Source organism: Amphiura filiformis, chromosome 2, assembly GCF_039555335.1.
Source record: "Amphiura filiformis chromosome 2, Afil_fr2py, whole genome shotgun sequence".
NCBI classification, from domain to species: Eukaryota; Metazoa; Echinodermata; class Ophiuroidea; order Amphilepidida; family Amphiuridae; genus Amphiura; species Amphiura filiformis.
This window is the reverse complement of record NC_092629.1, coordinates 92,775,008-92,793,272: the sequence shown is the minus strand read 5'-3', so window position 1 is coordinate 92,793,272 and position 18,265 is coordinate 92,775,008. Positions and strand designations below refer to the sequence as shown.

Below are 18,265 nucleotides of genomic sequence, written 5' to 3'. Positions count from 1 at the left end.
TTTGCAAAATTTAAAATGTTCCACTGATATCCACAGACACTTAGATATATAAGACTTCAGACTCGTAATTTCAGGTAAAGCATGCATGGATTGATATGTTTAAGTCAGGAATAGACCTATAAGTCCGTCTTAAATACTGACTTTGGTGACAAAATATCGCGGGCCCTGCATATGGACTGGCCGGCAGTAATTTTCACAGGCTTTTGGGCCAAGGAACCACATTTAAGCACTGTCTATAATAATTACAGGCCTATAGGCCTACTTAGGCTTACTAGTACTACTATCCTGGGCCTACTCAATAACGTATACAATTTAACCTTTTCCATGTTTTCTCTTCTTTTTTCTTTCTTGTCAATCACTAAAACTGGTAGGAATTTGATATTGCGTCCTCTACCCTTCAGAAAGTGCCCCTCCCTCAATACTACTTATATGCATAGGCCTACTAAATTACGTGCAATTTAACTTTTTCTCTTCTCTTCTCTCTTCAATTTTTCTCACTTTCTTTCCTTTTTTCTCCTTTCCCCCTTTTTTCTACTTGTCAGTCACTAAAGTACTGGGGGAAATATGATATTGCGTCACACACCCTTCAGAAAGTCCCCTCCCCCATGATCGATGCACATGTTCACCATAGGCCTACATCCGGCACAAGCGCCTGCGAAACCTTGCAAACACCCGCGGTATATAAACGAAAGAATAACGAACAAACCCAGGGTATATATACAGAACAGTACAAAACTTGAAACGTATTGTCGACGGACTAAACAAACATCACCTAACACGAAACGCATTTGGCGGATAATAACAAGACATATGAAGAACATAAAACGAACATTGACGAACACTAACGGATTTGCTAAAATACCATCCGTTTCTTATACGGAATACCGATCCGGTGTAGTGTGACACTAAGACGGTCTACGTCAACGTACATCACCGAATGCAAAAATATGCTATCCGGTGGTGAAGGCCTCACAGGAACGTATTTGCAACGAACACGGGCCGAGTGCAACGAACAAAGAACGAACATGAACGAAAGGGGAGCGAACAAACTCCGGCAAAATGCAGCACCATACGAACACACATCGGATAAATACCGAACATGTGTAGGGGAGAGCGGGGAGTGTTCGCCCTATTTTTTTCTGACCAGCCTAGCGATGTCAATTTTAAGGTTAGGGATGACCTGATTAGCCCATGTGAAAGCCCTATGTCTTAGCTATATACGGCTACAATCCCAGACCTATAGGCCTTACAATAGCAACAGGATAGAGCAAACAAAAAAGTTTTGCAAAGTGGCGAACTTGCCCCATATTGGGGCAGGTTCGCCCATATGGTGGGGTAAGTTCACCCTAATCACAAAAAAGGTTTAAACATTGCATAACAATAACATATTCAATGCAAACATTTAGCAAGAGTATACAGGGCATTCATTCTCTTCTGGGGAGTCACTAAATTTGTTGCAGGGGTCGGGTCAGGGTAAAATGTAGGGGTCCAAAGTGAGCTTAAACGTATCATGTTTACAACTTCGGGGAGAAATGGATTAGGACATAAACTGTGGTATGAGTAATACCGATATCACATAACTTTTTAAAAACGTGTTTTTCAGTAGTTTTACCTTGTTTAATGGTTTAATTATCAATATTTTGCATAATACGCTGATGGGGCAGGTTCGCCCTCCAGTTTGGGGGAAGTCCGCCCGGGGAAGATATAGGGCGAACATGCCCCATCCTCAAAAGGGCGAACGAGCCCCTTGTGCACATTTTTGTATTTTCTTCAGGGTATGCAAAACACAAATCGAATAAGGAGATTATAACTGCATTAACTCTTTGACAAATCCCATATGTTCCCAATACAGATTTCCATTAAAACCATCTGTATTTATGTATCAATGATAATACAACATTATGAATGCAAGAAAAAATTACGTTTTGGTGTAATTTTTTTTTTTTGTTTTTCAGTTCGATGAACACATCCCTATATGTCGCGTAGCTAATATGAGAAGTTTATAACAACCTATGTCACCTAATTTTGCCATCACCAAATTCCCTGATAGCCGTAGTGCTGAGAAACAAGGGGTGGGCGAACCTGCCCCTAGGGCGAACACTCCCCGCTCTCCCCTATTCGGTACACTCCGTTTCAAGTTTTGTGCATGCACAAACTTGCCGACGGACTTAACGAACATCACCTAACACGAAACGCATTTGGCGGATGATAGCAGGACATAAAAAGAACATAAAACGATCATTGACGAACAACAACGGATTTACTAAAATGCCATCCGTTTCTTGTACGGAAGACCTATTCGGTGTAGTGTGACAGACCTATGCGTTATGGCTCTGTCACACTTCGACGGACTGGGTCAACGTAATACAAAAATATTTTATCCAGTGGCGAAATCACCAGTCCGGCAGAAGATTCGGTTCCATTCGTTTCTCTATGCGTTGTGGCCGGTAATAATCCTGCAGGCGTCTTATGTCCGATCGTTCAACGTCCGACAAATGACCGGCGAATCCGTCCCATGTGCCGCCAGCAGGGACGTCGATCCTATTAGAAGTGAGGGGGGGAGGGGTGTCTGAGAGGGGGATGTGGCCCCCTCAGATGTGAAAATGAAGGCCCGATTAAAATAATTTGCGGACCATTTTGACACTGTTGTTGGGTACAATTTTAGTATGAAAAAACCAAAAATTGGTAAATGAAGGCATAATTAAAGCCATTGAAAAGTTTTCACTATTGTATAAATGATTGTTTTAAACATAAAGTGTTGGATGTCCACAGCAGAAGCGAAAAAGACGACTTGTTTATGTTGACGCGTGGTCAAAATGACTGCCCATTTGATTATCCCGTTCGATTTTCGGCATTCTGAGGTGGTATGTGGATAAAATTAAGGATGACCATTTTTGTGTGATTTAGGAAATAGATGGATCAGTTTTTTTGGGTTTTTTTTCAGAGTGAGATTCTATCATTCTAGCCAGCTGCAATTTATTGTCTTACACGGTACCCCGTGACCCAGAGGATGATTTAAGGAAGCCCCATCATGCACTGTAAAAGTGTTATCACTAGAGTTTCGACTGCCACTTTACTTTTCAAATCCCATTGAACTCTGTGCAAAAGATGTTGTTTTAGAATTGCCCGTGTGTCATTATTACTTGGTCGATTTCAGATCTAAAGTGATGTATGCATGAAGGATAATTCACACCTTCTGTAGATAACATAAAATGTGAAATCGACCAACTTGTTGAAGGTGCTTTTACTGTAAATATATCTGTCCAAATTCAAATTTAACCATGCACGTGTGTATGCAGTGGGCGGGCAGTGGTGTCATGTTCACTCACACAGCTGTGCTAACCGCAAGACTTGCTGGGAAGTGCTTAAATCATCCTCTGCCTGTGACCCCAACTCGGTGAATTTTGTAAGATTTGGTGCAATTTTCTTTGTATAATATTTCCAGGTCAAGAAATGTACTTAGGCCCTACCATTACCAATTATATGAAATAAATGTATTGACATATTTGGCAAATTGTGAATAAAAAAAGGTGATCACTTCGGACCTTCATAACGATCACTTCGTTTAATATGCCCTACATTAGGCTAAAGCAATGCACAGGGCCTAAAAGAATTGTTTGATTGGCGTAACCCGACGTACCCTAAAATTAGGCCCGACCCTAACTTTTTTTTTGCCAAAACAAAATAATTTTAAAAAATTTAAAAATAAAAGAAGAAAAGAAGTTCCAAAGCCTTATCAAACGAATTTTACAGCTTAAAAAGTAAAAAAAAAATCCTGACCTATCTACCCTAAGATTTATTTTTATGTTACGCCAATCAAACTATTTTTTTAGACTCTACTAACGTTGACAAATCTTATGCACATACATGTATTGACGCATGTTATTACTATCCATGCCCGGAATGCCCCGGCCGGATAGTACGTACATTGTTAATGAACTCAATGGAAGCATTATTAACATATTATTTGCTCAAAAAATGTTGACACAAACCCAATGACGATATGTATTGACTGGCAACAACTGGCAAGTATAATCAGTTATTGAAATAATTCGCTTTTTTATAACTTAAAGGCCCAAAAGTGATCCCCTGCCGCGAACGTATAAAAAAAGTAAAAATGTGTATAAATTGCTTAATAGCAGTGGTGGCGCCAGGGGGCATGGGACTCCCAGTCAGAACTCTTGCCCCCTTCCCTCGTTTCCCCCAGTAAAAAACCCTAATTACAAAATTTCCACTTTTTAATTTTTGTTGATTTCCCCACTATGATCACATAGCGAGCGTGTAGAAGAATTCAAATATCACAGATAGGCCTATACTTTTTTAGTTCCTGTGGTTCTTGAGTTATGTTGTAAAGAGGGCTGAAACAACATCACTTTTGTAAAACGTATACATATAACTCATTAACAACAATAAATTAAGCAAGTTTTCAAAGTATATGATTTGTAGAATGAACTTTTGCAAAACACTAAAGTGTTATATTTCAATAATATTTTGATTCAGATAATGAAAATCGATTTTTTTTTGGCTGCTCTGACCAACAATACATCGTATACCCTTAAAATGTAGCTATGCACTCCCAAAACTGAATTAATTAAAAGTAATCTATGTATACTTCTTAATTATCCATGCAAGGTAGTTGTAATATTTTCAAAGTTTCGAAGATTCACTAGAAAAGTTCAAAAGATTCAAACGTGGCACCTGAACCCATTGAAAATGTTGCTTTTATCATGTTTGCTGGAATTGCTGCTATAAGGCTGAGTTCACATAGAAGTATACGGTATACGGTATTCGCTATACGAAATACGCTCATTCGATCAGGCTGAGTTCATATAGGAGTATACTATGTGAACTCAGCCTGATCGAATTAATGAGCGTATTTCGTATAGCGAATAGCGAGTATGTCAGTTTACCCATTTTCTTCGTCTTATCAAATGCTTGTAACTTTACTTCTTGAGGTCTCATTGCATTCAATGAGGTGTCATAATGTGCAGAATTAGATAGTGTATCTATTAAAAAAATGAATTTACCCACATATGGTTTAGGTTTTTAAAATTTGGACGGTATACGCTGCACTAAAATCGAACACGCGCGATTTCCACTATACTATACTAAACGCAGGTATACGGCCTTTTCGAATAGCTCCTTATGTGACCCGGTACTATGAAATTACCTTGCTCGATTTAATCTATACGCGTGCACCTGCAAAACGTGCATCGTATACCCGAATATTATACTTCTATGCGATCGTAGCCTTATGTGACCCGGTACTATGAAATTGCCTTGCTCGATTTGAGCTATACGCGTGCACCTGCAAAACGTGCACCGTATACCCGGGCCGTATACCCGAATAGTATACTTCTATGTGATCGCAGCCTAATGCCTGGTTGTCGCCAGTGACGTATGCCGGCCGCATACATATAGGGCACTGTGATGTCATTTATGTTTGTCCGACAGACAGAAAATGATACAAACTAGGTAATATATTTGTAAAACGACAGAATCTGTACACTCGGAATCTGTACTAAAGGTTTTGGTATAATAATAACAAAATGAAGGATCATTGATTGGATTGGATTGGATCAGGGTTTTGACAACCCTGAAAGCCTCTATTGAAGCTTATTTCCACTGGGGTACCATCTGAAGACCGGGACGGTTTAGGAACAGTCAGGGGTTACACCCTACTCTTTTCGAAATTGGCTGCGAGATACATGTACAGGTATGGCCGTCTGTGCACAGGACCGACGGCTTAACGTCCCCTCCGAAGGACGAAGTACTTTCTTGATTCATTTACCCAGGTCTAAATGAACCATGGGGAGAGCGGAAGTCTGAATTTAATCTGCAGTGGTTGCCAACTAATTTCAGACAGTCCCCCCTTGAAGTCGATATCCCAGCAAATCTCCACCGCGCCGGGAATTGAACCCGGGACCTCATGCACTAAAGGCAATTAAGTACCCCTAGCCACTATAGGCCCGCTCTCCCTTATCATTGAGTATAACATGTTGAAAAAAGGGTTCATTGCATAATAAATGACATGCCTGATACTTTTGCCAATTGAGGATGCAATATACCCGATGGTAGTTTTATTTAATGGATTTTGATGATAAAGTTCAAGAAAAAGAGAAGTCCTTGGGTATCCGTGCCTAAAAAAAAAGGGGGGGGGTCATCGGGTATGACTTTAAAAAGAGAGGTATAATTCGACTTCAAAAAGGGGTGCAATGACAAACCCATACCCGTCACTTCTGAAGTTGACCCCCCCCGGCTGCATGTGGACTATGAAGTACAGTACCCCTTTCATATTAGGTGCGGTGGAAGTGACTCGGCATTTTCTGAGACTAAAATAAAATACCTATTTAGTTCATAATTTTGTGGAAAGGACTATTTGGCCTACTCCACCCCTATCAATGACTGCCCGACTGAAACGAACGGCCTATCGACGAATAAATGCGTGGGTGGGTGCACTGCAAGAATTGATCAATTGAAAAGAATCCCGCAATTAATTTGGCCTGCATACTTGCTATGGTTCATGGGAAAATCAAGCAGCATGAAATCAAAGTATATTTTACTGCAAGTCTGTAAATGTGAGAAAAATTCGAAAAGAAAACTGAATTTTTTTCTTTAAAACAACGTTAAAAATCAGTTCTTTTTTGAAAACAAAATTCAAAGAGGGTCCACCTTTTTCGGGAAAAATGTTGAAATTAGCCATTTTTTGAAGGAAATATTCACAAAATTTTCACTTTTCTCGGGGAAAATGTTGAAATCAGTCCCTTTTGAACATGTTGAATGCAACAAACGGATTACTTTTTAGGCACAGGTACGTCACTTTCATTATAACACGGCAACCATGGTATTTCCTGGGGGCACCAAATCGACCAATTTATTTATAAGGCCATACGTAAAAAAAAAGCTGCAACTTTTCGTTGTATTTTGTACGGATTTGGACAATTACTTGCCCAATTTACTGGAATCGGGTCGTACGCTTTTATATTGCTTGTAAACAAAGATAATGTATAATGAGGAAAAGAATCTTGTTTACAGTTTTTGTATACCCAGAATGGACAGAGTCCTATAGTATTATCAGCCTCGGTAACTGAGTAATGATTAATCGTCTTGGACTATGATACCAAATGCAAAGACGGTATGAACCCCGTGTGGTGTTTAATTAAAGAGAAAAAAGAATAAGATAAACATATTTTCCCACTTCTCATAAAACCCGGGTATAACTTGATGATCTTCTGGCTAGTCAGGAAGAATTTTTAATATCTCGCATGTACAGGCAGAAAAAGAAGCTAAAAGAATTAAGGTACCAGTTATTTTCACCCCCGTTGTATCCTAAACAAAAACAGATACCGGTATGTCATAATTAGAACCAGCAGCCAATAGCCGCATCTTTTAGCTCAAACCTTTTTTTTTTAATCGGCCAAGAAATAACTTTACAAGTGATCCAAAATCCCAAAGAAGATGTAAATTCAAAAGTTGCAAGGCAGTATCGATGCTTATCGATTTATGATCTGCAGCAAAATTATAGTTTAAGCCAATTCACGTTCCAGAAGTTTAGCCCGCTAATTTTAGTTCGCCTTCCTTTTATACTAACAGACTAGGCGGCTTACGATTTTCCCATGGTTCCAAGTATTTATTACGCATCCAAAATAAAACAACGAATTCTTCTTCCGCCGATCTCGATGCGACCAAATATGGTAAACGTCACACAAGTACTCCATTATTCACGCTACATACCAATATTATTGTGCTGACAAGTTCAGAACCAGTCAAACTGTTTGCCAAGCATGCACCAACAATGGTCTTCGATAAGCATGGTAAGGTAAACTAACTGTTTTATTATTATATTAAAGCTACCTGACGTAAATTGTTCCATACGCTAGGATCCACAACATTCTCATCTATCAGGGCACTGTTCTAACCCCAATACACTTACACATTCATTTAAAATGACCTTTGAAAATTGTGGTACAAAAACTCATACCCTGCAACTTGTAGTCAAATTTTGCACTATGATTGTTTAATTGAGGTTATTGAAATATGTAATTGGATTGTGATTAACGCAGACGTCATCAAATCAGACAAGTACTATAATACATGCTCATCCATTAGGACACAGTTCGTTAGCCCAATATGCGTGTACATTCATACAATGACCTTTAAATATTTGGGTACAAAAACTCATACTCCGCGACTTGAGGTCAGCATTATTAGTAGGCCCTACTTTATTCTTAAAGAAGGGTTATTGAATTTTGCATTGGAAGCGAGACCATTGTTGGCTAATGACTACTGGTATTGTACTTGATTATTGATGGCAATGTCAAGTTTGGATCCAGTCAAGTGTTTCGCGAATTTGGCAAGCAAGAATAGTTTACAATAAAACGGTCCACAATGTTCAATAGTTTTCACCAAAACAATAATATTAAGTCACTGGGTTCAAGTGCTAACTGTGACGTTAGTACATGTCAGTTAGAAATAATCATCATTACGATGCAATTTTTAATTGTTTTGAAGAAACGTGTGAAAGTGTTCAAAATGTATATAAAGAGAACACAACGTTTAGTTGACCATTCTCAATTTCTCACCGGTATACTTGTACCAGTACTTACGATATCTTGGTGAAAGAGTAAGTTCTACATTGACAATTGCGGTCATAATACATGATGGCTTCGACGACGAACACTAAAATGGTAAGTTTTTTTCTATTTTTTTTTCGGCTACAGCCAGTCAACGCCAAATATTGCTCACTCTAAAGGCTACTAAATTAAAGGGATGCCAACCGAACATGTATATGAGAAGAGGTCCGATTTTAGATGCTGGAGAAATTAAACCCGGGCCAACTGGCCGCAGTGGTGAGAAGCGAGTGAGAAGACCACTGCACTAACCCGTCCTCCCAAAATAATTGCACACCCTGCCCTCTCTATAAAGCCATGTACGACCTTCGTCAAATTTAAATTGTTTTATTAATATTATTACCAAAAATGCTTGAGGTCTTATGAGAAGTTGCATGCTGATGGTCATGAAAATGTACATATTTTCTAAAATTTTAAAATTTGAAACTTGTCGTCTGCAGTCGACACCCGCGTGAATACTCTAATCAAAGCCATATTGCTATTTCTTGTTTCCCAGGAAAATGGCAATCGAGTACCATAAACTCACTTGAACATGAGCAGTGAGCACATGGATAGTCTAATGCTGGTTTCATACTGTCATGTCGCTTGCCGCTGAGCGACGTGACCCACGCGCATTGCAGACACCCCGACAGAATCAAGACTTGTTATTGGTTGATTCGTCATGCTGCTTGCCGCAGCGGCAGGAATACAAGGGCATTACAATTAGGCCGGTCTGTTTTTCCCCTAGGCCACCCAATTCCCCCAACAGTAAAATATTCATATTGATCTTGTGTATTGCCTTCTGGTAAGACATATAGATGACTGAACTTATATTGTCTTAAACAGAGTCTTGAAGACATATCTTCTTAACCTATGTCTTGAAGACATATGATCTTCTTACTTTGTGTCTTGAAGACATGTCTGTTTGCAAAACACTTTTGTCAAAAGTTTGCCAAACAAGACACCATGTTTTTTACATATAATATTATGATGCATTGACATTATTGTGACTTGTATATTAATTTCAGATGAATGATGATCTCGAGAGCGGGTTCAGATTCCCTTCAACAATCTCCAAACCACCTCCTACACATGACACCAAAGTGCCACTATCGACAACGCCCGATGATATCAAAAAGCCTACCACCTGTTGCGGCCATAGCGGGAAGAAACTAATTGCAATATCTGCGCTGGTCCTATCAGCTTTACTAGTAGGGATGATTGTCGCAACAGTGGTGATATTTTCTTTGGGAATGCATCGTAAGTACATTGTTTTACGTCGTTGTATGTTATCAGTGAGGGCTATACTACTTTCGTTAAATTATACTACGTATTTATTTCTGTTTCTGCATTTCTGCTTCACATTTAACCAATGAAGAGAAAGAATATACCTGCATAGCACATTTAAACCTTCTAAATATACAAGATTCCTATTTGGGCCCATGTGAGTACTGGTACTATTGTGGGTACTTAATGTAGTGTGCACCAGTCAGGTACCTTGGCGACGGTGTACCTATACAGGCAACCGCATAATAAGAATGTTGTAGTGTATAGGCATAAATATATCTCCTTTTTATAGATCCGTAATTAAATGGATCGAGCCAATCGAGCGCCGATATGACAAGCTAACAGCTGCAGCTCCTTTTACGCCTGGGTGGAGTGAGACCAGCGAGATAAAGTGTCTTTCCAAAGGACATAACACGTTGGCCAGCCCTGACAAGGCTCCAACCCATAAGCCACAACTAAACTCCCTAACCGTAAGGCTACCGTGTGCTCTTATCGCTTCCATAAGATTGGTTCATTGATTAATCCCCCCTTTCTTCTCAGATGACCGCGAGATTCTTGTGGATGAAGGAAGACATAATACCACGGGTAGACATCATCATCATCATCAGAACCATACGCGACCCACAAACACCACAGGAGATGACGACGATGCACCAGAAACTAAAAATTGGTGGGATTGGTTTTGGGGAGGTAAGTTCCGTCAATTTCATTCCATATTTAACATAAACCAAAAATCGTAAAACATTTATATTGTCAAAATTCTGGTAATTTTGACTATAATTTGTCGAAATTCCAAAATTTTGATTTCATGTGTCACATTTCGGAATCTCAAATTTAGAAATTCTATCAAAGGAAACTGTTAACAAAATTTCGAATTTTTGACAATCAACAACATTCCAGAAATGGAAATTTGATTTTCTACACATCGAAGTACGTTCATTACCTATGGAATGAACTCATTGGGCCCTTAGCTCCATATGAATTTATACACCAATCTGAAAAAAAAAAAAGATTCAACATGAATCTTCCACAGAAAGTTTCAAATCGAGTAGGTTAATTCCATTTAAAATTCATACTCCCCCTGTGGAAGATATTTCCTATATTTCAAACAGAGGGAGTGTGGACTTCAAAAGGAGTAATCCATTTCTTTATTTAGTTACTTATGTTATTATCTTGTTTTGACAGCCTCATCATGGGAGTCATCATCAAGCTATTCATCGTCATGGGAGTCATCATCATCATGGGAGTCATCATCATGGGAGTCATCATCATATTGGTATTGGCCATCATCATGGGATTCGTCATCATACGATTACCCGTTTTCTTCTGATGACTCATCCTCCTCTTGGTACTATTATTGGCCATCTTCGTCTTCATCTAACCCAGATCAACCGCCATCTAACCCAGGTCAACCACCATCTAACCCAGATCAACCACCATCTAACCCAGGTCAACCACCATCTAACCCAGATCAACCACCATCTAACCCAGATCAACCACCATCTAACCCAGATCAACCAGGTAGTGATAGTAAGTATATACTTTTAGCATTATGTGATTCATATTAAAGTACTTGCTTATTTCAATATGCTAAAAAACAACTTCGCAAAAAAAAAATGTTCTCTTTATTTTTATATAAATAAAACAAGAAAAAAAATGTCATTTTAAAATTAAAAAAATGTATGTTATTATTCAAAAAATTCTACAAAATCACAATTGGGAGGTATGCATTAATTTAGAATGCATTTCGTGTTTTTATCAAATTTGTACACTTGGAACATCAGATGTATCCGCAACGTACAGGGGCGTAGCAAAGAGCATCAGGGGCCCATGGACAAGGAGCAGTACGGGCCCTTTTAACCAGAGCAGTATATAGCCTACCTTATTGGGGCCCTGGACCAGGCCAACATTTGGAGGCCCCGAACTCACGTGCCGAGGACGGTATGTCTTCGTCAGTGGCCAAGTTTTGGTTTAACTAATGGGGGACCAAGCGGGACTAACATATATATATTTTGTTCGATTCAATTTCAGACTATTTTGGCCCCTGATCAACATAAATTTTGGCATCTGAATGCGCGCGAAGCGCATAAAATTTTACAATTTTGCCCAATTTTGACCAAAAAACATGCTGTTATTGGGGTTAAAAGAAAGATGCATAGGACAATTTTGGGGCCCCCAAAATTGCCTTGGACCCGCTCCCATCTGGCCCAATGATATAAAAATCCGGCCCTGCTCTCCATTATTAGCCCTTATTTAATTTTCGCTTTTGTGCTCGGGGCCCCTGAACTCTCCGGGCCCATGGACTTCGTCCAACCTGCCCCCCCGCTTGCTACGCGCCTGGCCACGTACGACAAACGTAATAACGAGTCGATTTTTTTTATACCTGCTAGCTGTAACAAAACTATTATTACACACTTATTTTAGTAGATGTGTTCAACCGCACTGCAAAGATTATATTCGTCAAAAATGCGGTCTGATTTGGCAAATTAAAATAAGTCATTGTAAATGAAATTTGTTTATTAAAAATTAGTCATTCAATTCGTCTTTTAATTTATCATAGACTAAAAGTGACACATTAACTACATATGTGTCATTCATTAATTTGTCACTTAACAAATTATTCATTAATTCGTCATTAAAAACAAATATTTATAAGTCGTGAAAAATAATTGTAATGATAAAATTAATTTTAAATGCTACCCACGAGCTTGCTCCTGCGTGTTGCCCACAACTTTATTTTAGGTTTTTATTGATGCCCCAACATCCCAAGCACCTTTTCAGCATTTGTATCTTTAATGATAAATATTTCATTTAATAGGCCTACACTGACTAATTTTAATTTGTCAAATTACACCACTTTTTGACGAATTAATCTTTTGCGTTGTAAACAAAATCGCGCTTCTAATTCAAACCAATTTACTAATAAACTGGCCCAAAACCGTACCTAAAATTTATCTCTGACAACTTCTACAGGTTTAACATGGGAAGGACTGCAATCAATATGCGGGCGACGCCCTGCTGCAGCTAGCCAAGACAGTGATGACAGGATTGTCAATGGTGTTGAAGTAGCAGATGTGTACAAGTGGTACTGGGCAGGTTACTTAGCTGACCTAGACCTGCAAGGAACGCCTGACAGTTACACATTCTTTTGCGGTGCTACGCTTATAAGTCCTCAGTGGGCAGTAACGGCAGCACATTGTGCGTAAGTATCACTTCTATTCGGTCCGGGCGTAGAGCCTCGGCGGGGCCCGTGGACTAGGAGCAGTGCGGGGCCCTGTTGTGATTTGGTAGTTCATAGTATCTTGCGAATGGTAGTGAGCTTTGGCAAAAATTAATCATTTCATAGCGAGTGCTTAGAAGAATTCAAATATCACAGATATACTTTTGTAGGTCCTGAGATTGTTGAGTTATGTTGTGAAGAGGGCTGAAACAACAACACTTTTGTAAAACGTTAACATCAATAAATCAAGCAAGTTTTCAAAGTATACGATTTGTAGAATGAACTTTTGCAAAACATCAAAGTGTTATTTTTCAATAATATATTGATTTAGATAATAAAAATCGATTTTTTTGGCTGCTTCGACCAACAATACATCGTGCACCCTTAACATCTCCTTTATCAGCCCTTATTTCATTTTCGCTTTTGCTCGAATCCGCCCGCTTCCAGTACGCCCATGGCCCTGTTCGATCTATCGTAGGCTACTCGCAATTTGCGGATTCGCGACTGCGAGTCAGAGTTGTAGACTCGAGTCGTGTGACTTGGACTCGCGTTCGACTCGAGTTGGACTTGACTTGAACAAATTGACTTGTTACCATCTCTGCTGCGATCTGCGAGCCGCGAGGTGAACCCAATTCAAATATCAACCAAAGGCGCAAGCCAATCAACATGATCAAGTGTTTAATTCTTCTCTCCTCTTTGCCAACTTTTGTTTTATCATTTTCTTTTATTAAATCTTTTCCTCTCATCTTAATTGGATGCAACAACATCACCCGCCTTCAGAGACTGCAGAACAGAGCTGCTCGCATAATCTTCCAAGTTGCTCGCCGTCATTTTACAACTCCTCTTCTCGCTAGTCTTCATTGGCTTTCCCAGTTAAAGATAGAATCGCCTTCAAGATCAGGTCGCTTAATGATCAGGCTCCTTCATACCTCACAGACTGCATTACCATTTACCAATCAGCTAGACCAGGTCTACGCTCTGCTACAGACACTATTCGTCTTGTCATCCCTTGGAATCACCGGGTGGTTGGTGGTGGGGCTTCAGCATTGCTGGTCCCAAACTTTGGAACAACTTGCCATCATCCATACGGTCATGTCCCACTGTCAGCAGTTTCAAGAGCCATCTAAAGACTCATTTGTTCACCTCATAAAGATTTGTTGTTGTTGTTGTTTTCCTCTTCTGTGTAAAGTGCTATGTTCATATTCTTTGAATTTTTAATAGCGCTATATAAGTGCTGTTATTATTATTATTATTATTATTATTATTATTATTATTATTATTATTATTATTATTATTATCTCCGCGATCTGGCTCGCCTCCTTAATTCTTCTCCTCCTCCAATTGAACCACATTTTCTGGTTCAAGTTCTTCTACGTCTTGTCTCATTGTTCTTAATATAGATTACCATTAAACATGACTATACATTATTTTTGCTTAATAACAACCTCTCTGTGTGTTCATGTTGTATTTCCACAGACCCGGCATTTCTGCCGGCACAACCAGTATCGTTTTTGGGCAATTAGATCAAGACACACAACACAGCTCAGCACGAGTACAAAGAGTTATATCCCAAACCGTTGTACACCCAAATTACAACAATCAAACCATCAATAATGACATTGCCTTGTTGAAGTTGAGCAGCCCCGTGGATATATCGGGCCAGCTGAAGCCTGTGTGTATTTTCAATATCGAAGACCCTAACGGGCTTAATGAACACCAAACCTTTGGATCTACAGATACGTGCCATGTGGTCGGATGGGGTGGTACCTATTCTGGAGGTAAGTTCATGAAAGCAGTCAGAAAACCTACAGCACACAACATTAAATGGGGTACCGGTCTGTGGTCTTTAAGCCCCTTCCCCTTCCAGAGGCGTAGGCCCCCAACCGACTGGGGGAAGGAAATTGCCCCGCCCCCTGGCTCGAAATACCGGGGCAAAATGGACCGAAAATAATGTAATGTGCATCTTCCTCTAGCGCGGTGCCACAATGATTGTCCTAATTACTATATGTGACCTATTTTATCGTTAAATCGGCAATTTTTCACGTGCTTCGCGCACATTTGTCCCGATAGAGTCATTGTATTAATAGCGGATCAGCGGGACGATTTTGACATTTATTCCACTTGGTTCTGTGGCCCTGGTAGGCCCCTGCCCCATTCCCAACATAAGTCTCATCGTCAAAAGAGGTCAGATTGCGCATGTACATAATTATGATACTTTATAAAATTCGGATAACTTTAAACATGTTAAAATAGGTCGAAATTACAATTGCCCAAGCTGTGCTCATCAAATATGAGTGGTCCGAGTCACCTTTTAGGCATGTTAGGGATTTGATGGGCTGTGTTTAGGAATTTAACACATGCATATGATGTCTTTGAATGTGACATTGGTGTTAAGGAAACAGACATGTTAAACGTGGACAAGAAAAGTGTTTAATTCCTAAACACCCAATTTGCAGCGTACTCAAATTAAAGATCAAGAACGGCGCATACTGCAGTTACTGACCGTTTTCCTATACACAATACACAGTGCTCTTACCATTGACGCGTAACCTCTACAAATAGCGTATGTTAGAAGTATGGATAATTACCTAGTTAATGTCGCTGTGTGAAAAATAACCGGCCAATATTAAAAGTACTCTTCTAAAATTCTATAATATATAGTTTTGTAACATGTCCTAAATTTTAGCTAATTTAGGTGTTTGGAAATATTCGCACTTTGGTGTTTTAGGAAGGATATGTAAACGACAGATAACACCAAAAAATATGAAGAAATTATTTCCAAACCGTGTTAAGTCTGCAAACCACCATGCTTCTCATTTTCAAGAACGATGGTTAACAATAAGCAGAGTATTGTCTCATTTCGTAAACAAAAGCCCACACAGAATTGTTCTCTAGCGTTCGCTTTATAATCGTTCACCCAACTGAAATTATAATACCATCTCATTGCTCATTGTATACAGGTAAAACAGACACATGTGTGTGTGTGGATTTAACCAGAGAAGATCTGATGTAACATAGTTGAGCTGTTTTCAATGAGTGTTATCTTGGTTTAATAGCTTTTAATGGGGTTTAAGTCCTGCAAAGGTCGTGGTGAATTCTACCGTAGACATGACTGCATCATGGATGAGTTTTCAGACTAGATTAGGATATGTATCAAATAAAAAGGGGGCTATTGCTGACGAATTAGATATTACTAGTAAATTTTAGTGTATTCTAATATTCTTATTAATCCACCGTATGATTTCAGGGCCTACATCAGTCACCCTCCAGGAGGTGAAATCTCCATTAATTGATTACCAAACATGCCGAAATGCGTATGGACAGAATGGTATTACAAACGAAATGATATGCACTAGTACATCAAGTTCTTCAGGATCATGCCAGGTAAGAAACTCTTATTTGTGCGTCATTGTATTTCAAGAAAGCTTGTTCGCGTGACATCAATTTAACGTGAACAATGAACTCCGGCCCCTCTGGTTTAACATTATTAACGATGTAATGACGTCAAATTTGCGTCATACGTGACCAGTTGGGGTGCGACGCACCACCCCACGAAATCAACAAAAGTCCACTTTTAGGGGATACGCCTGATTAAAATTTAGTCCGATTAAGTCAAACTCCATTTACATGATTTAGGGGTTAACATGGTTAAGGATTCACGTTTTGCAAATTTCGACCCGCAAAAAATCCTGGCTATGCCCGTGCGAGCCCGGTCTATATGTGTTGACACAATTCAACGTTTTTCCTCAAATATTAACATAACGTAAGAAATGCATGGCATTTAAATGGCTGTTTTCATTATGCCTATGTGTTGTAATTTGATTCCGAAGTTTTGAAGCCGTTAAATTGTACTCTGTTTCAATATTAGAAGCAAAAACTTGTTTCCAAACGGCCCACATAATTATTTTTTGGTTTAACTTCAGAACATCTAAATGGAACCTATTTCAGGTCTACAATTTAGCTGGGATTATGACAAAAACAATTGCGAACTTTCGTCTGATGCTATCTTTATAATAGGATAGTGTGTGTGGGACTGTCAATCTGGTCACGCCTATATAATTGAAGAAATTTACACCTTTTTAATTTCGTTTATGTCTTTCTTTATATTCTCTTTGCATTTTTTTTTAAATACATATTTCCCAACTTTGTGTATTCCACAGGGTGATAGTGGTGGACCTATGATGTGTCACAGTGGTGACGAAGTATGGAAATTGGTGGGCATTACAAGTTGGGGAATTGGCTGTGCAGATCCGAATAATCCTGATGTTATGGCGCGAGTCTCTCAATTTTACTCGTGGATTCGCTCAAACATTGAAAACCAGTTGTAAAAAGCGGAAAAGAGTTGACAAACGGACAATGCATAGCTAAGAAAGGAAAACAAAAAAAAAAAAACCATTATCTTAAGTTCAGCTGTGTTTCCATTTTGAGCAGCCGTCGATAAATTATAAATATTTTTTTTGCTTTGAATATGATATATCATATGGAGTAAAGTGTATAGCAATATGATATATAGGTAATTTGAAAATTGTTTTTAACTTCACTTCTCCCACCTAAAACGTGAAAAATGAAAAGGTTTCTTTATGTTATATATAGGGCCTATATATATGTGCTTATTCCGATTCAAACTGTTGAGTTTTGAACCATTTTCACCATACATTAGTAAACTTAAATCATATATATCCATTATTCTAAGAAATCGACTACCACATAGCATGCGTAGTCTAACTTAACAAAAAATAAACTGACATTTTTTAAGGCTATTTATTATAATTTAGATAATAATAATTGATAACATCGAACGGTTCGGTCAACTCCAATCGATCAGGAACAAAATATGTTTATAGACGAATCCAACGAGCCAATTCATGGTCAGGATATGGTCGGCCATATTTGGGTACCCGCATGCACCAAACAGGTGTTGTGAGTACCCAATTGGGTGGATTAAACCCGCTTAAAATTCGATGTTAGATTCTTTTGTGTTGTAAACTGTCATCATTCTTTTGTCTACGTGTTGCACGGGTGATATAATGCAGTTTATAATACCCGTCAAGGCCGCATCATCCCACATTTTAGGTGGGATAGTTGGGTACCCGTCGCGGCTAATGGCTGCCATTGAGGAGCAGGAATGCGTGAAATTGGATTCGTCTAT

The 18,265-nt window shown here is 39.0% G+C and overlaps 1 protein-coding gene across 2 annotated transcripts; it reads left to right on the top strand.

The window, feature by feature from the left end:
- The first annotated feature begins 8,450 nt into the window (after positions 1-8,450).
- Positions 8,451-18,104, top strand: LOC140146844 (uncharacterized). Of its 2 annotated transcripts, none has more exons than XM_072168729.1 (8): positions 8,451-8,687; positions 9,638-9,869; positions 10,437-10,586; positions 11,082-11,417; positions 12,870-13,098; positions 14,593-14,894; positions 16,364-16,500; positions 17,277-18,104. In XM_072168729.1, the coding sequence occupies exons 1-8, from the start codon at positions 8,658-8,660 to the stop codon at positions 17,442-17,444; spliced, it is 1,584 nt and encodes a 527-aa protein (XP_072024830.1). In that variant the 5' UTR covers positions 8,451-8,657; the 3' UTR covers positions 17,445-18,104. The 2 variants fall into 2 exon arrangements, with proteins under 2 accessions (XP_072024830.1, XP_072024829.1); XM_072168728.1 differs by having other exon boundaries at positions 8,456-8,687; positions 11,082-11,426.
- The last annotated feature ends 161 nt before the right edge of the window (positions 18,105-18,265 follow it).